The 22517-nt window shown below is 47.6% G+C and overlaps 1 protein-coding gene across 1 annotated transcript; it reads right to left on the bottom strand.

Moving 5' to 3' along the window:
• Nucleotides 1–18410: 18410 nt before the first annotated feature.
• On the bottom strand, nucleotides 18411–21262 carry LOC100192188 (calcium-dependent protein kinase 2). Its single transcript, XM_044485820.1, has 8 exons — nucleotides 20306–21262; nucleotides 20050–20193; nucleotides 19808–19960; nucleotides 19611–19726; nucleotides 19370–19537; nucleotides 19170–19297; nucleotides 18983–19082; nucleotides 18411–18882 (listed from the first exon to the last, which is right to left on the bottom strand). Exons 1-8 carry the CDS (start codon nucleotides 20955–20957, stop codon nucleotides 18787–18789), a joined length of 1557 nt encoding a protein of 518 aa, XP_044341755.1. The 5' UTR covers nucleotides 20958–21262; the 3' UTR covers nucleotides 18411–18786.
• Between the last annotated feature and the right edge of the window lie 1255 nt (nucleotides 21263–22517).

Genomic DNA, 22517 nt, shown 5'->3' with positions numbered 1-22517 from the left:
ACAATGGCAGAACCGAGCAGCGTCTACCGAAAGAGTGGCTGGAATTCACTCCCCACAAAGGTAATCAAGCTCATTGTTTCGCGTGTGGACAATCTTAGTACCATGCCGCTCGTCGCGTGCTCGTCGAGGCTGTACCGTTTACTCAAAGCCCTTAGGCCGGAGCTTTTTAAGCCAGCTCCTTGCTTGCTGATGCCGCTTGATCTTCAGAAACGGCGTGTCACGCAGCATAACGATCATAGGGTGGCGAGCATCAACCCCCTTGACTACGATCTGATCCCTGTCACCCTCAACTACATTAACGGTATGTACTGGGTTGGCATGAACACGTCTTGGATGGTGCTCGTCGACGGTCGTGGCAGCTGGATGCTCGTGGAGGTCTACACCAGGCGATTGATCCCCCTTCCTTCGATTAACACTGCACTACTTTGGCACCGCGGCCCAAAATACTCGGAATCTTACGGTAGCCAACATGATACCAAGTTTTATTTGCTCAAGGTTGTAATCTGCCAAGTGCCCACAAGATTTTCGAATTATAAAGACTTAAGGCTAATTGCGTTCTTCAACCGTGGTCTCTCCTATCTGACAGGTCACTGCGGTAAGTGGATAAATATGCACGTCCATCGCAGGATCATACATCCTCCATGGTTCTCTGATGCCATTGAACACAAGGTCTTCATTTACGCTGTCAACTCCTTCTATGGCTGGACGTATTGTTGGCCTACTCCAGTCATCGCTACAAACGGCTGTTACAGCAGTATGTTACTTTCCTATGATATCATGATGGCTTGCTTATATTACTGTCAGCATTTACTGAAAAATATTCATGCTCATAACATGCTATTCTTAAGATTGACTACATCGAGAGCCCTTTTTTATTTGACTCCAACTTATTTTTAAGGGTTATTTGACTCCAACTTGATATGATGGTGTAGGCCGCCTGGTGTCCCTACCCTTCCTAATCCCAGAACCTTTCAAAGAAAAGCGGCATGGCAGTTGCAGGTGGTTCCTGACTCGATCAGACGATGGCGAACGATTGATGATCGTTCGCACATACCGGACGTGTTGTTTCGTGGAATACAATCACAGTCACTTCAAGGTCTTTGAGCAGGATCCCAGCTTCTCTGGGCCTTCGGGAATTTTTGACTAGAGGTTGGTAAGTAGCCTTGGTACATGCTCTCTGTTTGTCGGACTGAATTATCCGATTAACCAGGAGATAACCGACGGCAAGGATCATGATGGCAGCGCGGTTTCATTCATCAAGCAAAACTGTGTGTACACAGCGTACCATGCGTCTCTGCATGCACCATACCCTGATATGTGCCACCACGCTCTGCAGCACAAAGTAGGAGAGAGGGTCGCAAGTATCACACTTCGACCTGTTGGCTGGAGTTTCCCCCGTCAGGCACCCATCTGGTTCAAGCCGTCAGCCAATCTCCATAGCTTAATAAATAGTAACATCTAACTGAGCCGGTTAGTTAGATGCGTACACTAGGTGTAGTAGGATCTTTATTTAGTTTGATGCATACACTTGTTCTTTTTTGGTATCCCTTTTGTAATGATGGCTGATGTTTGGTTTGGAAGAGAGAGCTGCGTCTTCACTCTTCTAGCCTGCTTACTGCTTTTGTTACACCCCCAACCCTGGTTGCTGCTGCTGTTGTTTTCAATGTACAATCAGTAGTATATTTCGTCTGTTGGTTGAATAAATGTGTTGTTAGAACAACAAACACAATGTTTTGAAATTCATTGCACGGTTCGATCCTTTAGTGCCCCGTACCATACGTAGCACATACTATTTTTCGTACGGAACACATTTTCCACTTGTCGATAACATGCAGCCCACTGATGAAGGCCCAATAGAGAAGCCCATAATTAACTGGAAGGGAGGCTCTCACATGAATCCGGCCCAGGTACATGATCATCGTCCCCTAAACATAAATAAGTAAATAAATAAATAAAGCTAAATGCTCATGCACCAGTTCTTTAAATTCACGATTTAACATGAGGATATTATTTCCTATGATACTGTTGTTACATTCAGTCGATATTATTCTTAGGCAAAGATAGCGACCAGTCTTCTTTCTCCCAACAATTTCTTCCTATAACCAGCGGACCCATGCAAATTGTAGTCAATGTCGTAAATAGTTCTGGTCCATTATTATTTTTTCAATAAGAATGTCCAACCCAGCCCAGCACATTAGCGACAACACTTTATCCTCCGCCTTGGTGCGCTCACCGCGGCACTGCCGTCCGGCCCTGTCAACATAGTTTTTTTTTGAAATGGTCCCTGTCAACATAGTGAATCGGGAGAGGACTGTAGTTGTGAGTATGACAGTGTGGACCCACCAGGTCCACTCCCGAACACAAGCAAGCGCCTCTTTTACTACTCAGATGAACCCCTCGTTTTTTTACTCTAATCCACCTGCTGATATCTGGGACCCACATCATTTTCAACGTATAGTCAATTAACGATAGAATTGCACAACTTTTTTTGAGTAGTAATTCAGAGGAGCAGGCTATAAACTGGGTTGTGCGGTCTCTGTGGCCCGTCTAACAACATGACCAGCCCAACAGTTTTTTCTTTGGGAAAATAGGTAGCCCAATATTTCTTTTTGAAGAATACCCAAGCTAGGCCTATTTGTTTTCTCCGACTTACTGGGCTGCAAATCTTTCAAGACGAGGAGGGATGCATTCCGGCCTGGCCAAAGAGTATGGTCAGTGTCTGTTAAAAGTAATATCAAAAGGGGTTGAAAATTCCAAAAAAATTATAGCAAATGGGATATTAGTTTCTTTTTTTGTTTTTGTTCTTCACCGATATCTTATACTCCCTCCGTCCCAAAATTCTTGTCTTAGATTAGTCTAGATACAGATGTATCTAATACCAAAACGTGACTTGATACATCCGTATTTAGACAAATCTAAGACAAGAATTTTGGGACGGAGGGAGTATTTCATTGGATTTAACATGACATAGTACTAATCTATTTTTAAATTTATTTTAGTATGGCTACTAATTTTTGGATTAAGAATATTTTGTTCCCCGGCAAAAATTTACGAATTTTCAAAATTTCCCACATATTTAATTAATTTTTTAACCCCGATACTGACCCGAAAATGGGCAGCAATTCTAAAAATGGATAACGGGCTGCAATAAATTCCATATGAATTAGAAAATGAGTAAAAATTATAAAAATAATAGCAAATGGGATGTACACGTCACAGATTTCGAGGCTGACTTGTTTACGCAAGGCTTTGTCGGTCAACACACGATTCTAGCAGCGGTGACTGTTGGATGTCCATCCAACGGCCGACGTGCTTCTTCAATCTCTAATCTTCTTGCTCCAGCCGCCTAAACTAGCGTCGGTGGGACTGCCTGCTCCCTCCTCTTGTGGCCCGCTGTGATGTCGCGCACGCTTCCCCGGCCCACCCTACTCCCTCCATTGGCCTGGCCGCACGCAGTCAACTGCCTGCTTATTACGTGAAAAAAATGGTTCCTCCGACTGACATCTGGGGTGCACCGGTTGGGAGGCTAACCTGTAGGCCTACTAAGTTGACGTGTACACAGGGCTTGTCAACTTAGTCAACAAACGATTGTAGCAGCAGTAACCATTGGATTTGAATCAAACGGTCCTGCTGCTTCTTCAATCGCTGCTCCTCTTGCACCAGCCACCCAAACAAGCGCCGACGAGACTGCCTGCTCCTGCCTCCAGTGGCCGGCTGTGCTGCCATTGAGGCCTCACCGCACCCTACTACTCTCATCGCTAGCCAGGCCCTGCGGCGACGACAGCCTCACACCGCAGCCAAACCAGTGAACCCTCGTACTCCTCTCCGCGTGGGCATCCACTGTCGCGTCTTCCCCGGCTCCGCGTCTTCCCAGGCTCCGCTTCGTCTCATTCCTAGGCCTCATCGTCGTCCACCACCTTGGATGCGCTCGGCGCAGAGTGGTCAACATCGTCAACGAACGACACCATCAGAAGTAGACTGTGAGTGGAGAGGGTGACAGCTGGGTCCATGGCCGCACGCAAAGAAATGCCTCCTTATTACGCGCAAAATAATGATTCCTCCACCTGACAGCTAGGACCCACCGGAAGGGCCTCTGTATTTCGTGAAAAAAACATTCCCACCGCTGACAGGTCGGACCCACCAGCTATATCTTCGCACGCAAAGAAGTGCCTGCTGACTTGTGGGCCAACTAACTTGACGGGGATGGAGGGCTTTGTCAACTTAGTCAATATGAATGATTCTAGCTCTAGTGACCGTACGATGTCCATCCAACGGCCATAGTGCTTCTTCAACCTCTCGTCTTCTTGCTCCAGCCGCCCAAACCAGCGCCGATCGTGCCTCATGCTCCTGCCTCTCGTGGCCGGTTGCAATGTCGCGGAGGCCTCACCGCCCCCTACTACTCCCACCGCTGGCCAGGCCATCCCTCTACTCACCCACACCCCCTGTTATTCTGCGGCGACGGTAGCCTCACACCGCAGCCGAACCAGTGAACCCTCGTACTCCTCTCTGTGTGGGCATCCACTGTCGTGTCTTCTCCATCTCCGCATCGTCCCCTTCCTAGGCCTCGCCATCGTCCACCACCTTGGTGCTCTCGGCACGGTGTGGTCAATGTGGTCAACGACCGACTTCCATCGGAAGAGTACTGTACATGGAGAGGCTGACAGCTGGGTCCATGCCGCAGCTGGGTCCACGGCCACAACCTAGTTTTTTTGTGATTTGCCAAGTAAGTCGCTTTGTCATGCCTATTGGGCTGCAAATCTTTCAAGACGAGGTGAGCTTCATCCGGCTGGCCGAGAAAATGGCCTATCAGTAATGAGAAATGGGTTGTACATTTTTAAAACACATCAAACTAGCAATTAGTTTCAAATTTCTTTTTTTCATTTCGAGATTTTAAATTGCATTGATTTTTATGCGTGGACAATTTGTTGGATTTTATATTGATATACATTTATTTTTAAAATTAGTTTGAATGTGACTCGAAATTTCAGGATTAAAAACAGTTCGGACTGCACCGAAATATGCAAAATTTTGTATAATTTTTTAATCGTGGCCACAATATGGGCTGTAATGCTAACAAAAAATATGGGCTCCAAAAAACCTTAAGAATTAGCAAATGGGCTGTAAATTATTAGAAATAATGGCAAATGGGTTGTATGTTGTTTTCCACAGATTTGAGGCTTTCCTAAAAAAGGTTGACGCACAAGTAGTGACTGTTGGATGTCCATCCAATGGCCGTCGTGCTTCTTCAATCGCTGCTCTTCCTGCTCCAGCCGCTCAAACAAGTGCTGACGGGACTGCATGCTCCCTCCTCCCCGCGGCCGGCTGTGCTGCCGCGCAGGCCTCACCGTCCCACCGTACTCCTATCCCTGGCCTAGCCATCCCTCTACTCACCCACACCTGTTGTTATTCTCCGACGACGGCAGACGAACCAGTAAACCCTCGTACAGTCACACTCCCCTCCGCGTGGGAAACAACGGTCGAGTCTTCCCTGGCTCTGTGCCGTTCCCTTCCTAGGCCTCGCCGTCGTCCACCGGCCTGGTGCTCTCGGTGCGGCCTGGTCAACGACCGACATGCATCTGAAGCGGACTGTACATGGAGAGGCTGACAGCTAGGTCCACGGACGCACACAAGGAAATGCCTCCTTATTACGCGCAAAATAATGATTCCTCCACCTGACATCTGGGACCCACCGAAAGGGCCTCTGTATTGTTGGAAATATGCCCTAGAGTCAATAATAAATTAGTTATTATTATATTTCCTTGTTCATGATAATCGTTTATTATCCATGCTAGAATTGTATTGATAGGAAACTCAGATACATGTGTGGATACATAGACAACACCATGTCCCTAGTAAGCCTCTAGTTGACTAGCTCGTTGATCAATAGATGGTTACGGTTTCCTGACCATGGACATTGGATGTCGTTGATAACGGGATCACATCATTAGGAGAATGATGTGATGGACAAGACCCAATCCTAAGCCTAGCACAAGATCGTGTAGTTCGTATGCTAAAGCTTTTGTAATGTCAAGTATCATTTCCTTAGACCATGAGATTGTGCAACTCCTGGATACCGTAGGAATGCTTTGGGTGTACCAAACGTCACAACGTAACTGGGTGGCTATAAAGGTGCACTGCGGGTATCTCCGAAAGTGTCTGTTGGGTTGGCACGAATCGAGACTGGGATTTGTCACTCCGTGTAAACGGAGAGGTATCTCTGGGCCCACTCGGTAGGACATCATCATAATGTGCACAATGTGACCAAGAAGTTGATCACAGGATGATGTGTTATGGAACGAGTAAAGAGACTTGCCCGTAATGAGATTGAACGAGGTATCGGGATATCGACGATCGAATCTCGGGCAAGTATCATACCGATAGACAAAGGGAATTGAATACGGGATTGATTGAATCCTCGACATCGTGGTTCATCCGATGAGATCATCGTGGAGCATGTGGGATCCAACATGGGTATCCAGATCCCGCTGTTGATTATTGACCGGAGAGTTGTCTCGGTCATGTCTACATGTCTCCCGAACCCGTAGGGTCTACACACTTAAGGTTCGGTGACGCTACAGTTGTAGAGATATTAGTATGTGGTTAACCGAAAGTTGTTCGGAGTCCCGGATGAGATCCCGGACGTCACGAGGAGTTCCAGAATGGTCCGGAGGTAAAGATTTATATATATGAAGTCCAGTTTCGGTCACCGGGAGAGTTTTGGAAGTCATCGGTATTGTACCGGGACCACCGGAAGGGTCCCGGGGGTCCACCGGGTGGGGCCACCTATCCCGGAGGGCCCCATGGGCTGAAGGGGCGAGGGAACCAGCCCTCGTGGGCTGGTGCCCCCCCTGGGCCTCCCATGCGCCTAGGGTTGGAAACCCTAAGGGGTGGGGGCGCCTCCACTTGGCTTGGAGGCCAAGCCACCCCTAGGGCTGCCGCCCCCCTCCCTAGATGGGATCTACAAGGGGCCGGCGCCCCCTAGGCCCCTATATATAGTGGGGGGAGGGAGGGAAGCGAGATCTGAAGCCTTGGCGCCTCCCTCCCTCCCGTGACACCTCTTCCTCCCCGCTTGTGCTTGGCAAAGCCCTGTCGGGATCCCGCTACTTCCACCACCACGCCGTCATGCTGCTGGGTCTCCATCAACCTCTCCTTCCCTTGCTGGATCAAGAAGGAGGAGACGTCTCTCCCAACTGTACGTGTGTTGAACGCGGAGGTGTCGTCCGTTTGGCGCTAGGATCATCGGTGATTTGGATCACGACGAGTACGACTCCATCAACCCCGTTCACTTGAACACTTCCGCTTAGCGATCTTCAAGGGTATGAAGATGCACTCCCTCTCTCTCGTTGCTAGTATCTCCTAGATTGATCTTGGTGACACATAGGAAAATTTTGAATTTCTGCTATGTTCCCCAACAGTGGCATCATGAGCTAGGTCTATGCGTAGATTCTATGCACGAGTAGAACACAAAGTAGTTGTGGGGGATGATTTGTTCAATTTGCTTGCCGTTACTAGTCTTATCTTGATTCGGGGGCATTGTGGGATGAAGTGGCCCAGACCGAACTTACATGTACGCTTACGTGAGACTAGTTCCACCGACTGACATGCACTTGATGCATAAGGTGGCTGGCGGGTGTTTGTCTCTCCCACTTTAGTCGGATCGGATTCGATGAAAAGGGTCCTTATGAAGGGTAAATAGCAATTGGCATATCACCGTTGTGGTTTTTTGTAGGTAAGAAACGTTCTTGCTAGAAACCCATAGCAGCCACGTAAAACATGCAACAACAATTAGAGGACGTCTAACTTGTTTTTGCAGGGTATGCTATGTGATGTGATATGGCCAAAAGGATGTGATGAATGATATATGTGATGTATGAGATTGATCATGTTCTTGTAATAGGATTCACGACTTGCATGTCGATGAGTATGACAACCGGCAGGAGCCATAGGAGTTGTCTTAATTTATTTATGACCTGCGTGTCAATGAAAACGCCATGTAATTACTTTACTTTATTGCTAACCGTTAGCCATAGTAGTAGAAGTAATAGTTGGCGAGGCAACTTCATGAAGACACGATGATGGAGATCATGATGATGGAGATCATGGTGTCATGCCTGTGACGAAGGTGATCATGCCGCGCCTCGAAGATGGAGATCAGAAGGCGCAAGATGATATTGGCCATATCAAGTCACTTTATGATTTGCATGTGATGTTTGTCATGTTTACATCTTATTTGCTTAGAACGATGGTAGCATAAATAAGATGATCCCTCGCTGAAATTTCAAGAAAAGTGTTCCCCTAACTGTGCACCGTTGCGAAGGTTCATTGTTTCGAAGCACCACGTGATGATCGGGTGTGATAGATTCTAACATTCGCATACAACGGGTGTAAGCCAGATTTACACATGTGAAACACTTAGGTTGACTTGACGAGTCTAGCATGTACAGACATGGCCTCGGAACACGAAATACCAAAAGGTCGAACATGAGTCGTATAGTGGATACGATCAACATGGAGATGTTCACCAATGATGACTAGTCCGTCTCACGTGATGATCGGACACGGCCTAGTTGACTCGGATCATGTATCACTTAGATGACTAGAGGGATGTCTATCTAAGTGGGAGTTCATTGAATAATTTGATTAGATGAACTTAATTATCATGAACATAGTCAAAAGGTCTTTGCAAATTATGTCGTAGCTCACGCTTTGGTTCTACTGTTTTAGATATGTTCCTAGAGAAAATTTAGTTGAGATTTGACAGTAGCAATTATGCGGACTAGGTCCATGAACTGAGGATTGTCCTCGTTGCCGCACGGAAGGGCTATGTCCTTAATGCACCACTCAGTGCGTTGAACCTCGAGCATCGTCTGTAGATGTTGGGAAACATCTGACATAAATGTTTTGATGACTACGTGATAGTTCAGTGCGTAATACTAACTGTTTAGAATTGTGGCACCAAAGACGTTTTTGAAACATCGCAGAACATATGAGATGTTCCAAAGACTGAAATTGGGATTTCAGACTAGTGCCCACGTCAAGAGGTATGAGACCTCTGGCAAGTTTCTTAAGCCTGCAAACTAAGAGAGAAAAGCTCAATCGTTGAGCATGTGCTCAGATTGTCTGAGTACTACAATCGCTTGAATCGAGTGGGAGTTAATCTTCCAGATGAAATAGTGATGATTCTCCATAGTCACTGCCACCAAGCTATTGGAGCTTCATGATGAACTATAACATATCAGGGATAGACATGATGATCCTTGAGCAACTCGCGATGTTTGACACCGCGAAAGTAGAAATCAAGTAGGAGCATCAATTGTTGATGGTTAAACCACTAGTTTCAAGAAGGGCAAGGGAAAGAATGGATAGTTCATGAGACGGCAAATCAGTTGCTGCTCTAGTGAAGAAACCCAAGGTTGAACCAAACCCGAGACTAAGTTCTTCTGTAATGAGGGAACGGTCACTGAAGCAGAACTACCCTAGATACTTGGTAGATGAGAAGGCTGGCAAGGTCGACAGAAGTATTTTGGAAATATGTTATATTAATGTGTACTTTACTAGTACTCCTAGTAGCACCAGGGTATTAAAATACCGGTTTAGTTGCTAAGTGTTAGTAACTCGAAATAAAAGGCTACGGAATAAAACGGAGACTAGCTGAAGGTGAGATGACGATATGTGTTGGAAGTGTTTCCAAGGTTGATATGATCAAGCATCGCATGCTCCCTCTACCATCGAGATTGGTGTTAAACCTAAATAATTGTTATTTGGTGTTTGCGTTGAGCATATACATGATTGGTATGTTTATCGCAATACGGTTATTCATTTAAGGAGAATAATGGTTACTCCATTTATTTGAATAATACCTTCAATGGTCTTGCACCTAAAATGAATGGTTCATTGAATCTCGATCGTAGTGATACACATGTTCATGCCAAAAGATATAAGATAGTAATGATAGTACCACATACTTGTGGCACTGCCATTTGAGTCATATTGGTATAAAACGCATGAAGAAGCTCCATGTTGATGGATCTTTGGACTCACTCGTTTTGAAAAGATTGAGACATGCGAACCATGTCTATTGGTAGATATGCATGAAGAAACTCCATGCAGATGGATCGTTTGGACTCACTTGATTTTGAAATCACTTGAGACATGCAAATCATACCACAAGGGCAAGATGACTGAAAGGCCTCGTTTTCAGTAAGATGGAACAAGAAAGCAACTTGTTGGAAGTAATACATTTTGATGTGTGCAGTCCAATAAGTGCTGAGGCACGCAGTGGATATCATTATGTTCTTACTTCACAGATGATTTGAGTAGATGCTGAGTATATTTACTTGATGAAACACAAGTCTGAATTATTGAGAGGTTTAAGTAATTTCAGAGTGAAGTTGAAGATCGTCGTGACAAGATGATAGAATGTCTATGATATGATCATAGATATGAATATCTGAGTTACGAGTTTGGCACACAATTAAGACATTGTGGAAATTGTTTCACAACTAATACCGCCTAGACCACCATAGTGTGATGGTGTGTCCGAACATCATAACTGCACCCTATTGGATATGGTGCATACCATGATGTCTCTTATCGAATTACCACTATGGTTTATGGGTTAGGCATTAAAGACAACTACATTCACTTTAAATAGGGCACCACACAATTCCATTGAGACGACACCGTATGAACTATGGTTTAGAGAAACCTAAGCTGTCGTTTCTTAAAAGTTTGGGGTTGCAATGCTTATGTGAAAAAGTTTCAGGCTGATAAGCTCAAACCCAAAGGGGATAAATGCATCTTCATAGAATACCCAAAAATAGTTGGGTATACCTCCTATTTCAGATCCGGAAGCAAAAGTGATTGTTTCTAGAAATGGGTCCTTTCTCGAGGAAAAGTTTCTCTCGAAAGAATTGAGTGGGAGGATGGTGGAGACTTGATGAGGTTATTGAACCGTCACTTCAACTAGTGTGTAGCAGGGCACAGGAAGTTGTTCCTGTGGCACCTACACCAATTGAAATGGAAGCTTATGATAGTGATCATAAAACTTCAGATCAAGTCACTACCAAACCTCATAGGTCGACAAGGATGTGTACTACTTCAGAGTGGTACGTAATCATGCCTTGGAAGTCATGTTGCTAGACAACAATGAACCTACGAGCTATGGAGAAGCGATGGTGGGCCCGGATTCCAACGAATGGCTCGAGGCCATAAAAAATCCAAGAGAGGATCCATGTATAAAACAAAGTATAGACTTTGAAAGAACTACTTGATGGTCGTAAGGTTGTTGGGTGCAGATGGATTTTAAAAGGAAGACAGAGATTGATGGTAAGTGTCACCATTAAGAAAGCTCGACTTGTCATTAAGATGTTTCCCGACAAGTTCAAGGAGTTGACTATGATGAGACTTTCTCACTCGTAGCGATGCTAAGAGTCTGTTGGAATTATGTTAGCAGTTACTGCATTATTTATGAAATCTTGCAGAAAGGATGTCAAAACATTGTTTCCTCGACGTTTTTCTTGAGGAAAGGTTGTATGTGATACAACCAGAAGGTTTTGTCAATCCTGAAAGATGCTGACAAGTATGCAAAGCTCCAGCAATCCTTCTAAGGACTGGAGTAAGCATCTCGGAATTGGAATATATGCTTTGATGAGATGATCAAAGATTTTGGGTTTATACAAAGTTTATGAGAAACTTGTATTTCCAAAGAAGTGAGTGAGAGCACTATAGAATTTTTTGATGGTATATGTTGTTAACATATTGTTGATCAAAAAAATGATGTAGAATTTCTGGAAAGCATGCAGGGTTATTTGAAAAGTGTTTTTCGATGGAAAACCTGAATTAAACTACTTGAATATTGAGCATCAAGATCTATAAGGATAGATCAAAAATGCTTAATAGTACTTTCAAATGAATACATACCGTGACAAGATTTTGAAGGAGTTCAAAATAGATCAGCAAAGAAGGAGTTCTTGGCTATGTTACAAGGTGTGAGTATTGAGTAAGACTCAAGACCTGACCACGGCAGAAGAGAGAGAAAGGACGAAGGTCGTCCCCTATGCTTTAGACGTAGGCTCTATAGTATGCTATGCTGTGTACCGCACCTGAAGTGTGCCAAGCCATGAGTCAGTCAAGGGGTACAAGTGTGATCTAGGAATGGATCACAGGATAACGGTCAAGGTTATCCTTAGTAACTAGTGGACTAAGGAATTTTCTCGATTATGGAGGTGATAAAAGAGTTCGTCATAAAGGGTTACGCCGATGCAATCTTTGACACTAATCTGGATGATTCTGAGTAGTAAACCGGATTCGTATAGTAGAACAGTTATTTGGAATAGCTCCAAATAGAGCGTGGTAGCTGCATCTACAAGATGACATAGAGATTTTGTAAAGCACACACGGATCTGAAAGGTTCAGACCCGTTGACTATAACATCTCTCACAAGCATAACATGATCAAACCCAGAACTCATTGAGTGTTAATCACATGGTAATGTGAACTAGATTATTGACTCTAGTAAACTCTTGGGTGCTAGTCACATGCGGATGTGACCTTGAGTGTTAATCACATAGCGATGTGAACTAGATTATTGACTCTAGTGCAAGTGGGAGACTGTTGGAAATATGCCCTAGAGGCAATAATAAATTAGTTATTATTATATTTCGTTGTTCATGATAATCATTTATTACCCATGCTAGAATTGTATTGATAGGAAACTCAGATACATGTGTGGATACATAGACAACACCATGTCCCTAGTAAGCCTCTAGTTGACTAGCTCGTTGATCAATAGATGGTTACGGTTTCCTGACCATGGACATTGGATGTCGTTGATAACGGGATCACATCATTAGGAGAATGATGTGATGGACAAGACCCAATCCTAAGCCTAGCACAAGATCGTGTAGTTCGTATGCTAAAGCTTTTGTAATGTCAAGTATCATTTCCTTAGACCATGAGATTGTGCAACTCCTGGATACCGTAGGAATGCTTTGGGTGTACCAAACGTCACAACGTAACTGGGTGGCTATAAAGGTGCACTGCGGGTATCTCTGAAAGTGTCCGTTGGGTTGGCACGAATCGAGACTGGGATTTGTCACTCCGTGTAAACGGAGAGGTATCTCTGGGCCCACTCGATAGGACATCATCATAATGTGCACAATGTGACCAAGGAGTTGATCACGGGATGATGTGTTACGGAACGAGTAAAGAGACTTGCCGGTAACGAGATTGAACGAGGTATCGGGATATCGACGATCGAATCTCGGGCAAGTATCGTACCGATAGACAAAGGGAATTGAATACGGGATTGATTGAATCCTCGACATCGTGGTTCATCCGATGAGATCATCGTGGAGCATGTGGGAGCCAACATGGGTATCCAGATCCCGCTGTTGATTATTGACCGGAGAGTTGTCTCGGTCATGTCTACATGTCTCCCGAACCCGTAGGGTCTACACACTTAAGGTTCGGTGACGCTATAGTTGTAGAGATATTAGTATGCGGTTAACCGAAAGTTGTTCGGAGTCCCGGATGAGATCCCGGACATCACGAGGAGTTCCGGAATGGTCCGGAGGTAAAGATTTATATATAGGAAGTCCAGTTTCGGCCACCGGGAGAGTTTTGGAAGTCATCGGTATTGTACCGGGACCACCGGAAGGGTCCCGGGGGTCCACCGGGTGGGGCCACCTATCCCGGAGGGCCCCATGGGCTGAAGGGGCGTGGGAACCAGCCCCTCGTGGGCTGGTGCACCCCCCCCCCCCTTGGTCCTCCCATGCGCTTAGGGTTGGAAACCCTAAGGGGTGGGGGCGCCTCCACTTGGCTTGGAGGCCAAGCCACCCCTAGGGCTGCCGCCCCCCTCCCTAGATGGGATCTACAAGGGGCCGGCGCCCTCCTAGGCCCCTATATATAGTGAAGGGGAGGGAGGGCAGCGAGATCTGAAGCCCTGGCGCCTCCCTCCCTCCCGTGACACCTCTTCCTTCCCGCTTGTGCTTGGCGAAGCCCTGCCAGGATCCCGCTACTTCCACCATCATGTCGTCGTGCTGCTGGATCTCCATCAACCTCACCTTCCTTTGCTAGATCAACAAGGAGGAGACGTCTCTCCCAACCGTACGTGTGTTGAACGCGGAGGTGCCGTCCGTTCGGCGCTAGGATCATTAGTGATTTGGATCACGACGAGTATGACTCCATCAACCCCATTCACTTGAACGCTTCCGCTTAGCGATCTTCAAGGGTATGAAGATGCACTCCCTCTCTCTCGTTGCTAGTATCTCCTAGATTGATCTTGGTGACACGTAGGAAAATTTTGAATTTCTGCTACGTTCCCCAACATGTATTTCACAAAAAAACGTTACCGCCGCTGACAACTCGGACCCACCAGCTATATCTTCGCACACAAGGAAGTGCCTCCTTATTACGCATAAAAAAATGAATACTCCCCTTGCTAGATGGGACCCAGTATAGTGGGAGGCTGACTTGTGGGCCTATTAAGTTGACCGGGACGGAGGGCTTTGTCAACTTAGTCAATATACACGATTCTAGCTCCAGTGACCGTACGATGTCCATCCAACGGCCGTAGTGCTTCTTCAACCTCTGGTCTTCTTGCTCCAGCCGCCCAAACCAGCGCCGGTCGTGCCTCGTGCTCCTGCCTCCCGTGGCCGGCTGCGATGCCGTGGAGGCCTCACCGCCCTCTACTACTCCCACCGCTGGCCAGGCCATCCCTCTAGTCACCCACACCCCATGTTATTCTGCGGCAACGGCAGCCTCACACCGCAGCCGAACCAGTGAATCCTCGTACTCCTCTCCGCGTGGGCATCCACTGCCGCGTCTTCCCTGGCTCCGTGTCGTCCCCTTCCTAGGCCTCGCCGTCGTCCACCGCCTTGGTGCTCTCGGCGCGGCGTGGTCAATGTGGTCAAAGACCGACTTCCATCGGAAGAGTACTGTACGTGGAGAGGCTGACAGCTGGGTCCACGGCAGCCGCAAGGACGTGCCTACTTATTACGCGCAAAATAATTATTCCTGCACCTGACAGCAGGGACCCACCGGACGGGCCACCATATTTCGCGAAAAAAATGTTTTCCCCTAACTGCTGGGACCCATCAGCTACATCTTCGCATGCAAGGAAGTGCGTCCGGGCAAAAAAATGATTCGCCCCCCTGACTGCTGGGACCCACCAGCTATATCTTCGCACGTAACGAAGTGCCTGACAGTCGGGACCCACCTTGTCGAAGCATATGTAGCGTTGTCATTCTGGTCGCGAATATGTACGTACATACTGGTTAATGTAGAGCGTGCATGTGTCGTAGTAGAGACGCGCATGTAGCATGTACACGTATGTACAGCAGCTAGTGTGCAAGAGAGAAAATACGGCCACGTACGTACATATGGGCGGGGTCTGGAACGCCTACTCGCGCATATGTATGGCCAGGGCTCGTGTACATGGCTGGGTCGGAATGGAGAAATTGCGTCGTCATCGTGTTCATGGGGAGGCAACAGAATGCGCCGTGTTCATCGGGAGGCAACGGAACGCGTGGGAGCCAACCGGCTTGGACGGAACAGCCGATGGAAACGAGGTCTAGCGTACCGAGGAACAGAGGAAACGGCCTTGTGTTCGACCGGCCATGGTCGAAACGGGATCCTGTTCATTGGGAGGGGTCTAGCGTACCGCAAAAGGAGGAAACAGACTTGTGTTAGACCTCCTACGGTCAAAACGGGGTCCTGTTGATCGGGAGGGGTGTGGCGTACCGCAAAACGGAAGAAGCGGACTTGTGTTGGAGCGCTACAGTCGAAATGGGGGTCCTGTTCATCGGGAGGGGTGTGGTGTACCACAAAACGGGACTCCACGGAATACTGTTCATCTCCACTGTCGACCCCCCCTAGCCTCCATGGGCTACTGTTCATCCACCGTCGACCTCATCCAGCCTCCACTTGCGACTGATCATCCACGGACTCCTGTTCATCCAGCCTTCACCGCGCGCTACTCCACCAGCTACTGTTCAACCAGCCCTCTCCACGGGCTCCTGTTCAACCACCCCTCCATGGACTACTGTTCATCCAGCCCTCCATGGGGTCGTTCTGTTCATCTAGCCCTCCACGGGGTCCTATTCATCCAGCCCCAACCGGCTCGATCGATCGGGGTCCTGTTCATTCAGAGGCAACACCAAGGGGTCCTGTTCATCCACCCCCACCGGGAACTGTTCATCCAACCCCCCCCCCCAGCAATGCTCACTGTTTATCCAGAGGCAGCATCGATCGGCTTCAATTAGTAGCAGTAGTGAAGGAATCACTCGGGTTCAGTAACGTAGCTAGTGCAATCGCTCAGGTTCAGTTAGAGCCCAACGCCTCGCACACACGCGCGTACGTGTATGAGAGAAACGTGCATCGCTCGGCCCCCGACCACCCACCGTAACCGGGAACTCCTCGAAATTTTCCTCGCCCTCGCTTCTACCATGGTTTTTTCCGTCATGGACAGCCCAAAGAATGTCATGCAGTTGCGTCTCCGGCCCGCCCAGGATGAAAAACCCATTTTCTGTCATGATTTTTTGTCATAGAAGTAGGATCCCGCCACATCTATGATGATACCGGGTTTTGTCACAATTATCGTCATAGAAGTGTCGTAAGTATGATAGAAAAAATTGCGTTCGGCCCAAAATATCACGGATGTGTTTTTTTTGTAGTGATGTATGATAATGATGAATGGTGGTTGAGACACAAATACTATGTCAGCTATATGATCATGCAAAGCAATATGGCAATGATGATGTGTGTCACAATAAACGAAACGGTGGATGTTGCATGGCAATATATCTCGAAATGGCTACGAAAATGCCATAATAGATAGGTATGGTGGCTATTTTGAGGAAAATATAAGGAGGCTTATGTGTGATAGAGTGTATTATATCATGAGGTTTAGATGCACCAGCGAAGTTTTCATCACATCTCGAGGTGAGAAAGGGCAATGCATGATATCGAAGAGGCTAGCAAATTGCGGAATGGTGAGAGTGTGTATAATCCATGAACTTAAATTAGTCATAAGGAACTCACATACTTATTACGAAAATTTAGTAGCCCTCGAAGCAAAGTACTACTCCCTCCGTTCCGAATTACCCGTCGCAGAAATAGATGTATCTAGAACAGATGTATCTAGAACTTATAGTTCTAGATACATCTATTTCTGCGACGGGTAATTCGGAACGGAGGGAGTAGTACGCATGCCCCTAGGGGGGAGATTTGTAGGAGTTAACCATCGCACACCTCTGATCTTCACGCAAAGGAACACTTAATAATAAATCGTGCTCCAACTTCTTAGCATAACGGAAGACTGTACGTGCATGCTTCGGGAATCACAAACCTTAAACAAATATTCTTATTAAACCACTGATACGTCTCCGCCGTATCTACTTTTCCAAACATTTCTGCTCTTATTCTGGACTCTAATTTGCATCATTTGAGTGAAACTAACCTAGACTAACATTGTTTTCAGCAGAACTACCAAGGTGTTGTTTTTTGTGCAGAAATAAAAGTTCTCGAAATTGGACGAAACTTTTTGGAAAAAAATTGGAAAAAAAGAAAAATACTAGAGCAAAGACCCACCGGTGGGAGGGGCCCTACTGTCCACTAGGCACCAGGGCGTGCCACCCCCGGGGTGCGCCCTGGTGGGTAGTGGGCTCCACGAGGCTTCGCTGACCCTAATCTGGATACTATAAATTCCTATTTCCCGAGAAAAAATAAAAGAGGAAGTTTCATCGCGTTTTACGATACGGAGCCGCCGCCACCTCTTGTCCTTCATCGGGAGGCCAGATCTGAAGTCCGTTCGGAGATCTGGAGAGGGGGGATCTTTCGTCATCATAATCATCAACCATTCTCCATCACCAATTTCATGATGGTCACCGCCGGGAGTGAGTAATTCTTTCGTAGACTTGCTGGACAGTGATAGATTGAATGAGATTTATCATGTAATCAAGTTGTTTTTGTTAGGGCTTGATCCCTAGTATTCACTATGTTTTGAGATTGATATTGCTATGACTTTGATATGATTAATGCTTATCACTAGGGCCTGAGTGCCATGATTTTAGATCTAATCCATTTATATTTTTATCAATATATTTGTGTTCGTGGTCCTACTATGCAAGTTGTATGCACCTATTATGTGCTATGGCTTTGTTAATTTGATTTGAAGTCGGACTCATGTTGAGCCTTATCTTTTGCACGCGTACTTCATGGCTAGCTCGGCCCGCAGAAGAGCGGAGCAGACAGGCATGCACTCATGAGCAGAGTTCGTTGAGGCCACTTGCCGCTGAGCCATTGATCTTGATTCTGCCTTCCTGTTCTACATGTAAATAAGCTGCCTGCTTGTACAGTTGTACTTCATGCTGTTCCACGAGCCATAGAGAGTTTGGAAGCACGCGAGAGACACATCAACAACACGCTCGTTACTTCACTCAAGTTACATACCTGCACATTTTCAAGGCTGAAACCGCGTACAAATTCAGGCTCAAAAATGTCCAACTTACTCAACTGATGTATACAGTACATACTAAACTAATTCCCCTGGCAGTCAAGGGAACCAGCAGAACCAGAGAAGAAGATACGTGCCCGACAGCGTACCAACATTTTCGACTCCCAATCCCACGGTATATATATGAACATTTGCTACTCGACCTCTTCTGTGAAAAATGTACATGAGCTCGTCATCGTCGTCGTCGCGAGCTGCCTCGCACGCACGCTCGATCGCTTGCTGTTCTGTTGCGGATCGACCGCCGGCTTCCTCGACCAAGCCGCCGTCCCCTATAGCACGACGTCGCGCCGCTTCTTGGGGTTGGCCCCCTCGGGGGCCCCTTTCCTCATCATCGCCACGAACTCGCTGTAGTCGATCCTCCCGTCCTGCACAGCCACGGCGAGCTTTCAGACCATCATTTGGCCAACGCAACGCACGCACGCACGCATCCATCCACCATCAACAAAGAATACACTCGTTCATTACGTTGTCGGCGTCGACTTCCGACACGATTTCGCTCATGTCTCTGCCGTCCAGAAGCCCCTTCTCCCGAAGGGCCTGCTCGAGCTCCTCCTTGGAAATGTAGCTGCATGCGGCAGCCATGGAAAGGCCAAGAATGAGTGAGTTCATGTCTGTCGATGAGGAGAGAATGTGAACTTGTCAGGTTACGTACCCGCTGTTGTCCTTGTCGAAGTACTGGAAGGCGGTGTAGAGGTGCTCTTCCCGGTCCATCCTGTTCATGTGCATCGTCGCCGTGATGAACTCATCGTAGTCGATCGTCCCGCTCCCGTCGGCGTCGGCCTGGACCAGCAAAGCTCAAAACGGGCCGCTATCTCCATGGACCTAGTAATTAATGTAGATAGAGAGACTTACGGCTTCCATAAGCTGCTCCACTTCGGCCTCCGTGAGCTTGGTCCCCTGTTTCCCCAGGCCCTTCCGGAGCTCGTCGACGGTGATGGTGCCGCTGTTGTCCGAGTCCATGCTCTTGAACATCTCCTTGAGCCCCCTGATCTCTTCCTCCGACAGGCATCCGGCGATGACCTGCATACCATCCGTTCAGAACATGAGAAATGGAGGTTCCTGAATAATTATTCAGAACCATGCATGGACAGACCCTTAGCGCAGCTTTCTTGAACTGGTTCATAGCCTTGAACTGCTTGAGCCTGTTCATGACGGCGTTGTCCAGCGGCGTGTCAGGCGCCTCTCCGTCTTCCTTGATCCAAGGATGGTCTGAACACCAAAACAATAGCATATCGTTGGATCAGAATTCTGAACTCGGGGTACGTGAAATGCAAAGAGATGTGCACGCACTGAGGACATCGTAGGCAGATATCCTCTTCTTGGGGTCAGAGTTGAGCATCTTTCTAACGAGGTCCTTGGCGCCGGACGAAATGCGTGGCCATGGGTCGCTGCTGAAGTCGATCTGCCCCCTCAGGATGGAATTGAAGATGCCGTGCTCCGATTCTGGTACAACAAAATTAAGTCTCAGTGATGCGTTTCGATTAGACTGTTATTAGGGGGGGTTAATTACTGTAGATTAGAAGATGACTCGCCTGCCCAGAAGGGAGGGACACCGCAGAGAAGGATGTAGAGGATGACGCCGACGCTCCAGATGTCCGCCTCCGGCCCGTAGTTCCGCTTCAGGACCTCCGGCGCGATGTAGTAGGCGCTGCCCACGATGTCCTTGAACACCTCCCCTGCAGCCAACAATGGCGCCAGAATTCTTTCTTGAGCAACGAAACGAAGCGGTTTCATTTGCTATTTTGCTTGGACAGGAAAGAAGAAGAAGATAAATGCATGCGTGCGTGCCTTGCTTGTAGAAGACGGATAGCCCGAAGTCGGTGGCCTTGAGCGGCGCGTCCTCCTCCTTGCTGAGCAGGAGGAAGTTCTCGGGCTTGAGGTCGCGGTGGATGACGCCGAGGGAGTGGCAGGTGTGGATGATCTCGACGATGGTGCGGAGCAGGGCCGCGGCGGCGCGCTCCGTGTACTTGCCCTTGGCGATGATCCGGTCGAAGAGCTCGCCGCCGGCGCAGAGCTCCATGACGAGGTGCACGGACTGCTTGTCCTCGTAGGCGCCCTTGAGCTCCACGATGTTGGGCTGGCCGGCGAGGTGGTACATGATCTGCACCTCGCGCCGCACGTCCTCCACGTCCTCCTTGGTGGACAGCTTGCGCTTGGCGATGGTCTTGCAGGCGAACTTCTGGCCCGTGGCCTTGTGCGTGCAGAGGCTGGTGACCCCGAACTGGCCGCGGCCGAGCTCCTTGCCGACGGTGTAGATGCTGCGCACGTCCTCCATGGGGCGGCCGAGCACGGGGCCGATGGCGGCCGGCGGCTTGTTCTGGCCGGGCGCGGAGGAGGGCGAGGCGCCGCCGGCCTGCACGGAGGCGCCGGCGCGGCGCGTGGAGGGGTCGGCGCCGGCGGCGGGCTCCGCATCCCCGGATCCCGCGCAGCAGTTGCCCATGGCGAGCCGGCGGGTGGGCGCCGGGGAGGTCAAGAATGCAGGGGATGCGGAGCCTCACGGGGGGAAGGCGACGCAGCCGCCGCGGAGGCTGTATAGGGAGCGGTGGGCAAGGAGGAAATAGCGGGAAACGCAACGGCCTCCCCGCCCGCTCCCCTCCTCCTTGTGTTTGTTGTAGCCTGCCTTCCCCGTTTTGGAACCAAATGCCTTCGTGTCCTATCTTTTTCTTCTTCGTTCCTTCCTTGAGAGGAGAGGAGAGGAGAAAACTGGGAGACTCTCGTCCTGCTCGTGCGTGCGTGCGCGGGTTGACGAAAGCTGGCTAGGAAAATGCTGGGGGACTCGAGCACTTTCCAAGTCCAACTGATTCGTGCGCTCTTTTCTGGCTAATGATCAGCTGTTGTGCACCTCCGATCCGATCCCGTCGCTGCGCTGCGCCCCACTGGTTGCACACGCTGACACGATCTCAACCCCTTTCAGTTAGGGGGGAGGATGCAGGAAGGGCAAAGTGAACCAAAAGTAAGCGGCAACGCACTTGGCATTTGATCCGTTTTCGCTATAGCCCGAGGCAGTGGATGGACACGAACACGTAAGGCTTTTACCAAGGAATCTGATAACGCCCGAACGTCAGGTACTAGCACATGGCAAATCAAACGTTTCCGATAGTAAGTTTAGTGACGCCAGGATGGCAACTTTAGTTGGCAGGCACGGCAACTTCATGCTTCAGTTTATTTTTTGATAGAAAATTACAGTGTGTGTCAACTAACTTGTCAACCTTGCTTCATTAGAATTGTCAGAAAAACGATCGATTTGCCATGTGCTCATACCTGTCGGTAGCTACTTATCATTTGGGTTTCGGAAAGTATTGTGTTTTGTTTGGGACAGTGGCTGACCTAGGAATAAAAAAGTAAATCTACCTAATCCAATTGTCATGTAACATAAGAAAAAAAAATAACATAAAAAAAACTCGATCAAATCTCACAACATTATTGTTCAGGAAATATTCCGATTTTGCAAAATTACAAAATAAATAGTCTTACATGAAAGGTGCACACATAGAAAATTACAACACTAGGTAACTCTCCGTTTTTGCATTGCATGAAAGTTTCAACTATCTCATCTTATCCTCAAAAAAGAAACTATGTTATCTTGACTTACTTTCAAAAGCACACCTCGTTTAAATAAATTTCACTAAGAAGTAGTTCAAGGGATCATCACTCGTGGTAGTTATCAACTTATTTTTCACTAGATTCATTGTAGAAAATACTCTTTCAACACACGTTGTCGCCACCGGTAAGATCAATACCTACTTGATGAGTAAGTAGACCAAATCATAAAGATCATTCTTTTTTGTTTCAACAAGCATAATAGAGAGCTCACCAATGTATTACTTACGCATCTAACTCTATGATCTTGTCTCATATCATCAATAAAGTTGGCGAGTTGAAATTCAAGCATTATCAAATCCGTGCTTCATATGTCCATGGGGTAGAATACGGAAGTCTCATTAACTTGAGTGCATCATAAAGAGGACATACAAATAATCAAACCCATATTAACCTCATC

This window comes from Triticum aestivum, chromosome 3A (assembly GCF_018294505.1).
Source record: "Triticum aestivum cultivar Chinese Spring chromosome 3A, IWGSC CS RefSeq v2.1, whole genome shotgun sequence".
NCBI lineage: Eukaryota > Viridiplantae > Streptophyta > Magnoliopsida > Poales > Poaceae > Triticum > Triticum aestivum.
This window is presented reverse-complemented; position numbering and strand designations above follow the sequence as displayed.

Excerpts from the sequence above, each read along its gene's own strand:
- LOC100192188 (XM_044485820.1), bottom strand. The coding sequence starts at position 20,957 with ATGGGCAACTGCTGCGCGGGATCCGGGGATGCGGAGCCCGCCGCCGGC. Across the intron at positions 19,727-19,807 it reads ATCTGCCTACGATGTCCTCA|ACCATCCTTGGATCAAGGAA; the intron begins GTGCGTGCACAT and ends TTTGGTGTTCAG. Across the intron at positions 19,538-19,610 it reads TCAAGAAAGCTGCGCTAAGG|GTCATCGCCGGATGCCTGTC; the intron begins GTCTGTCCATGC and ends GATGGTATGCAG.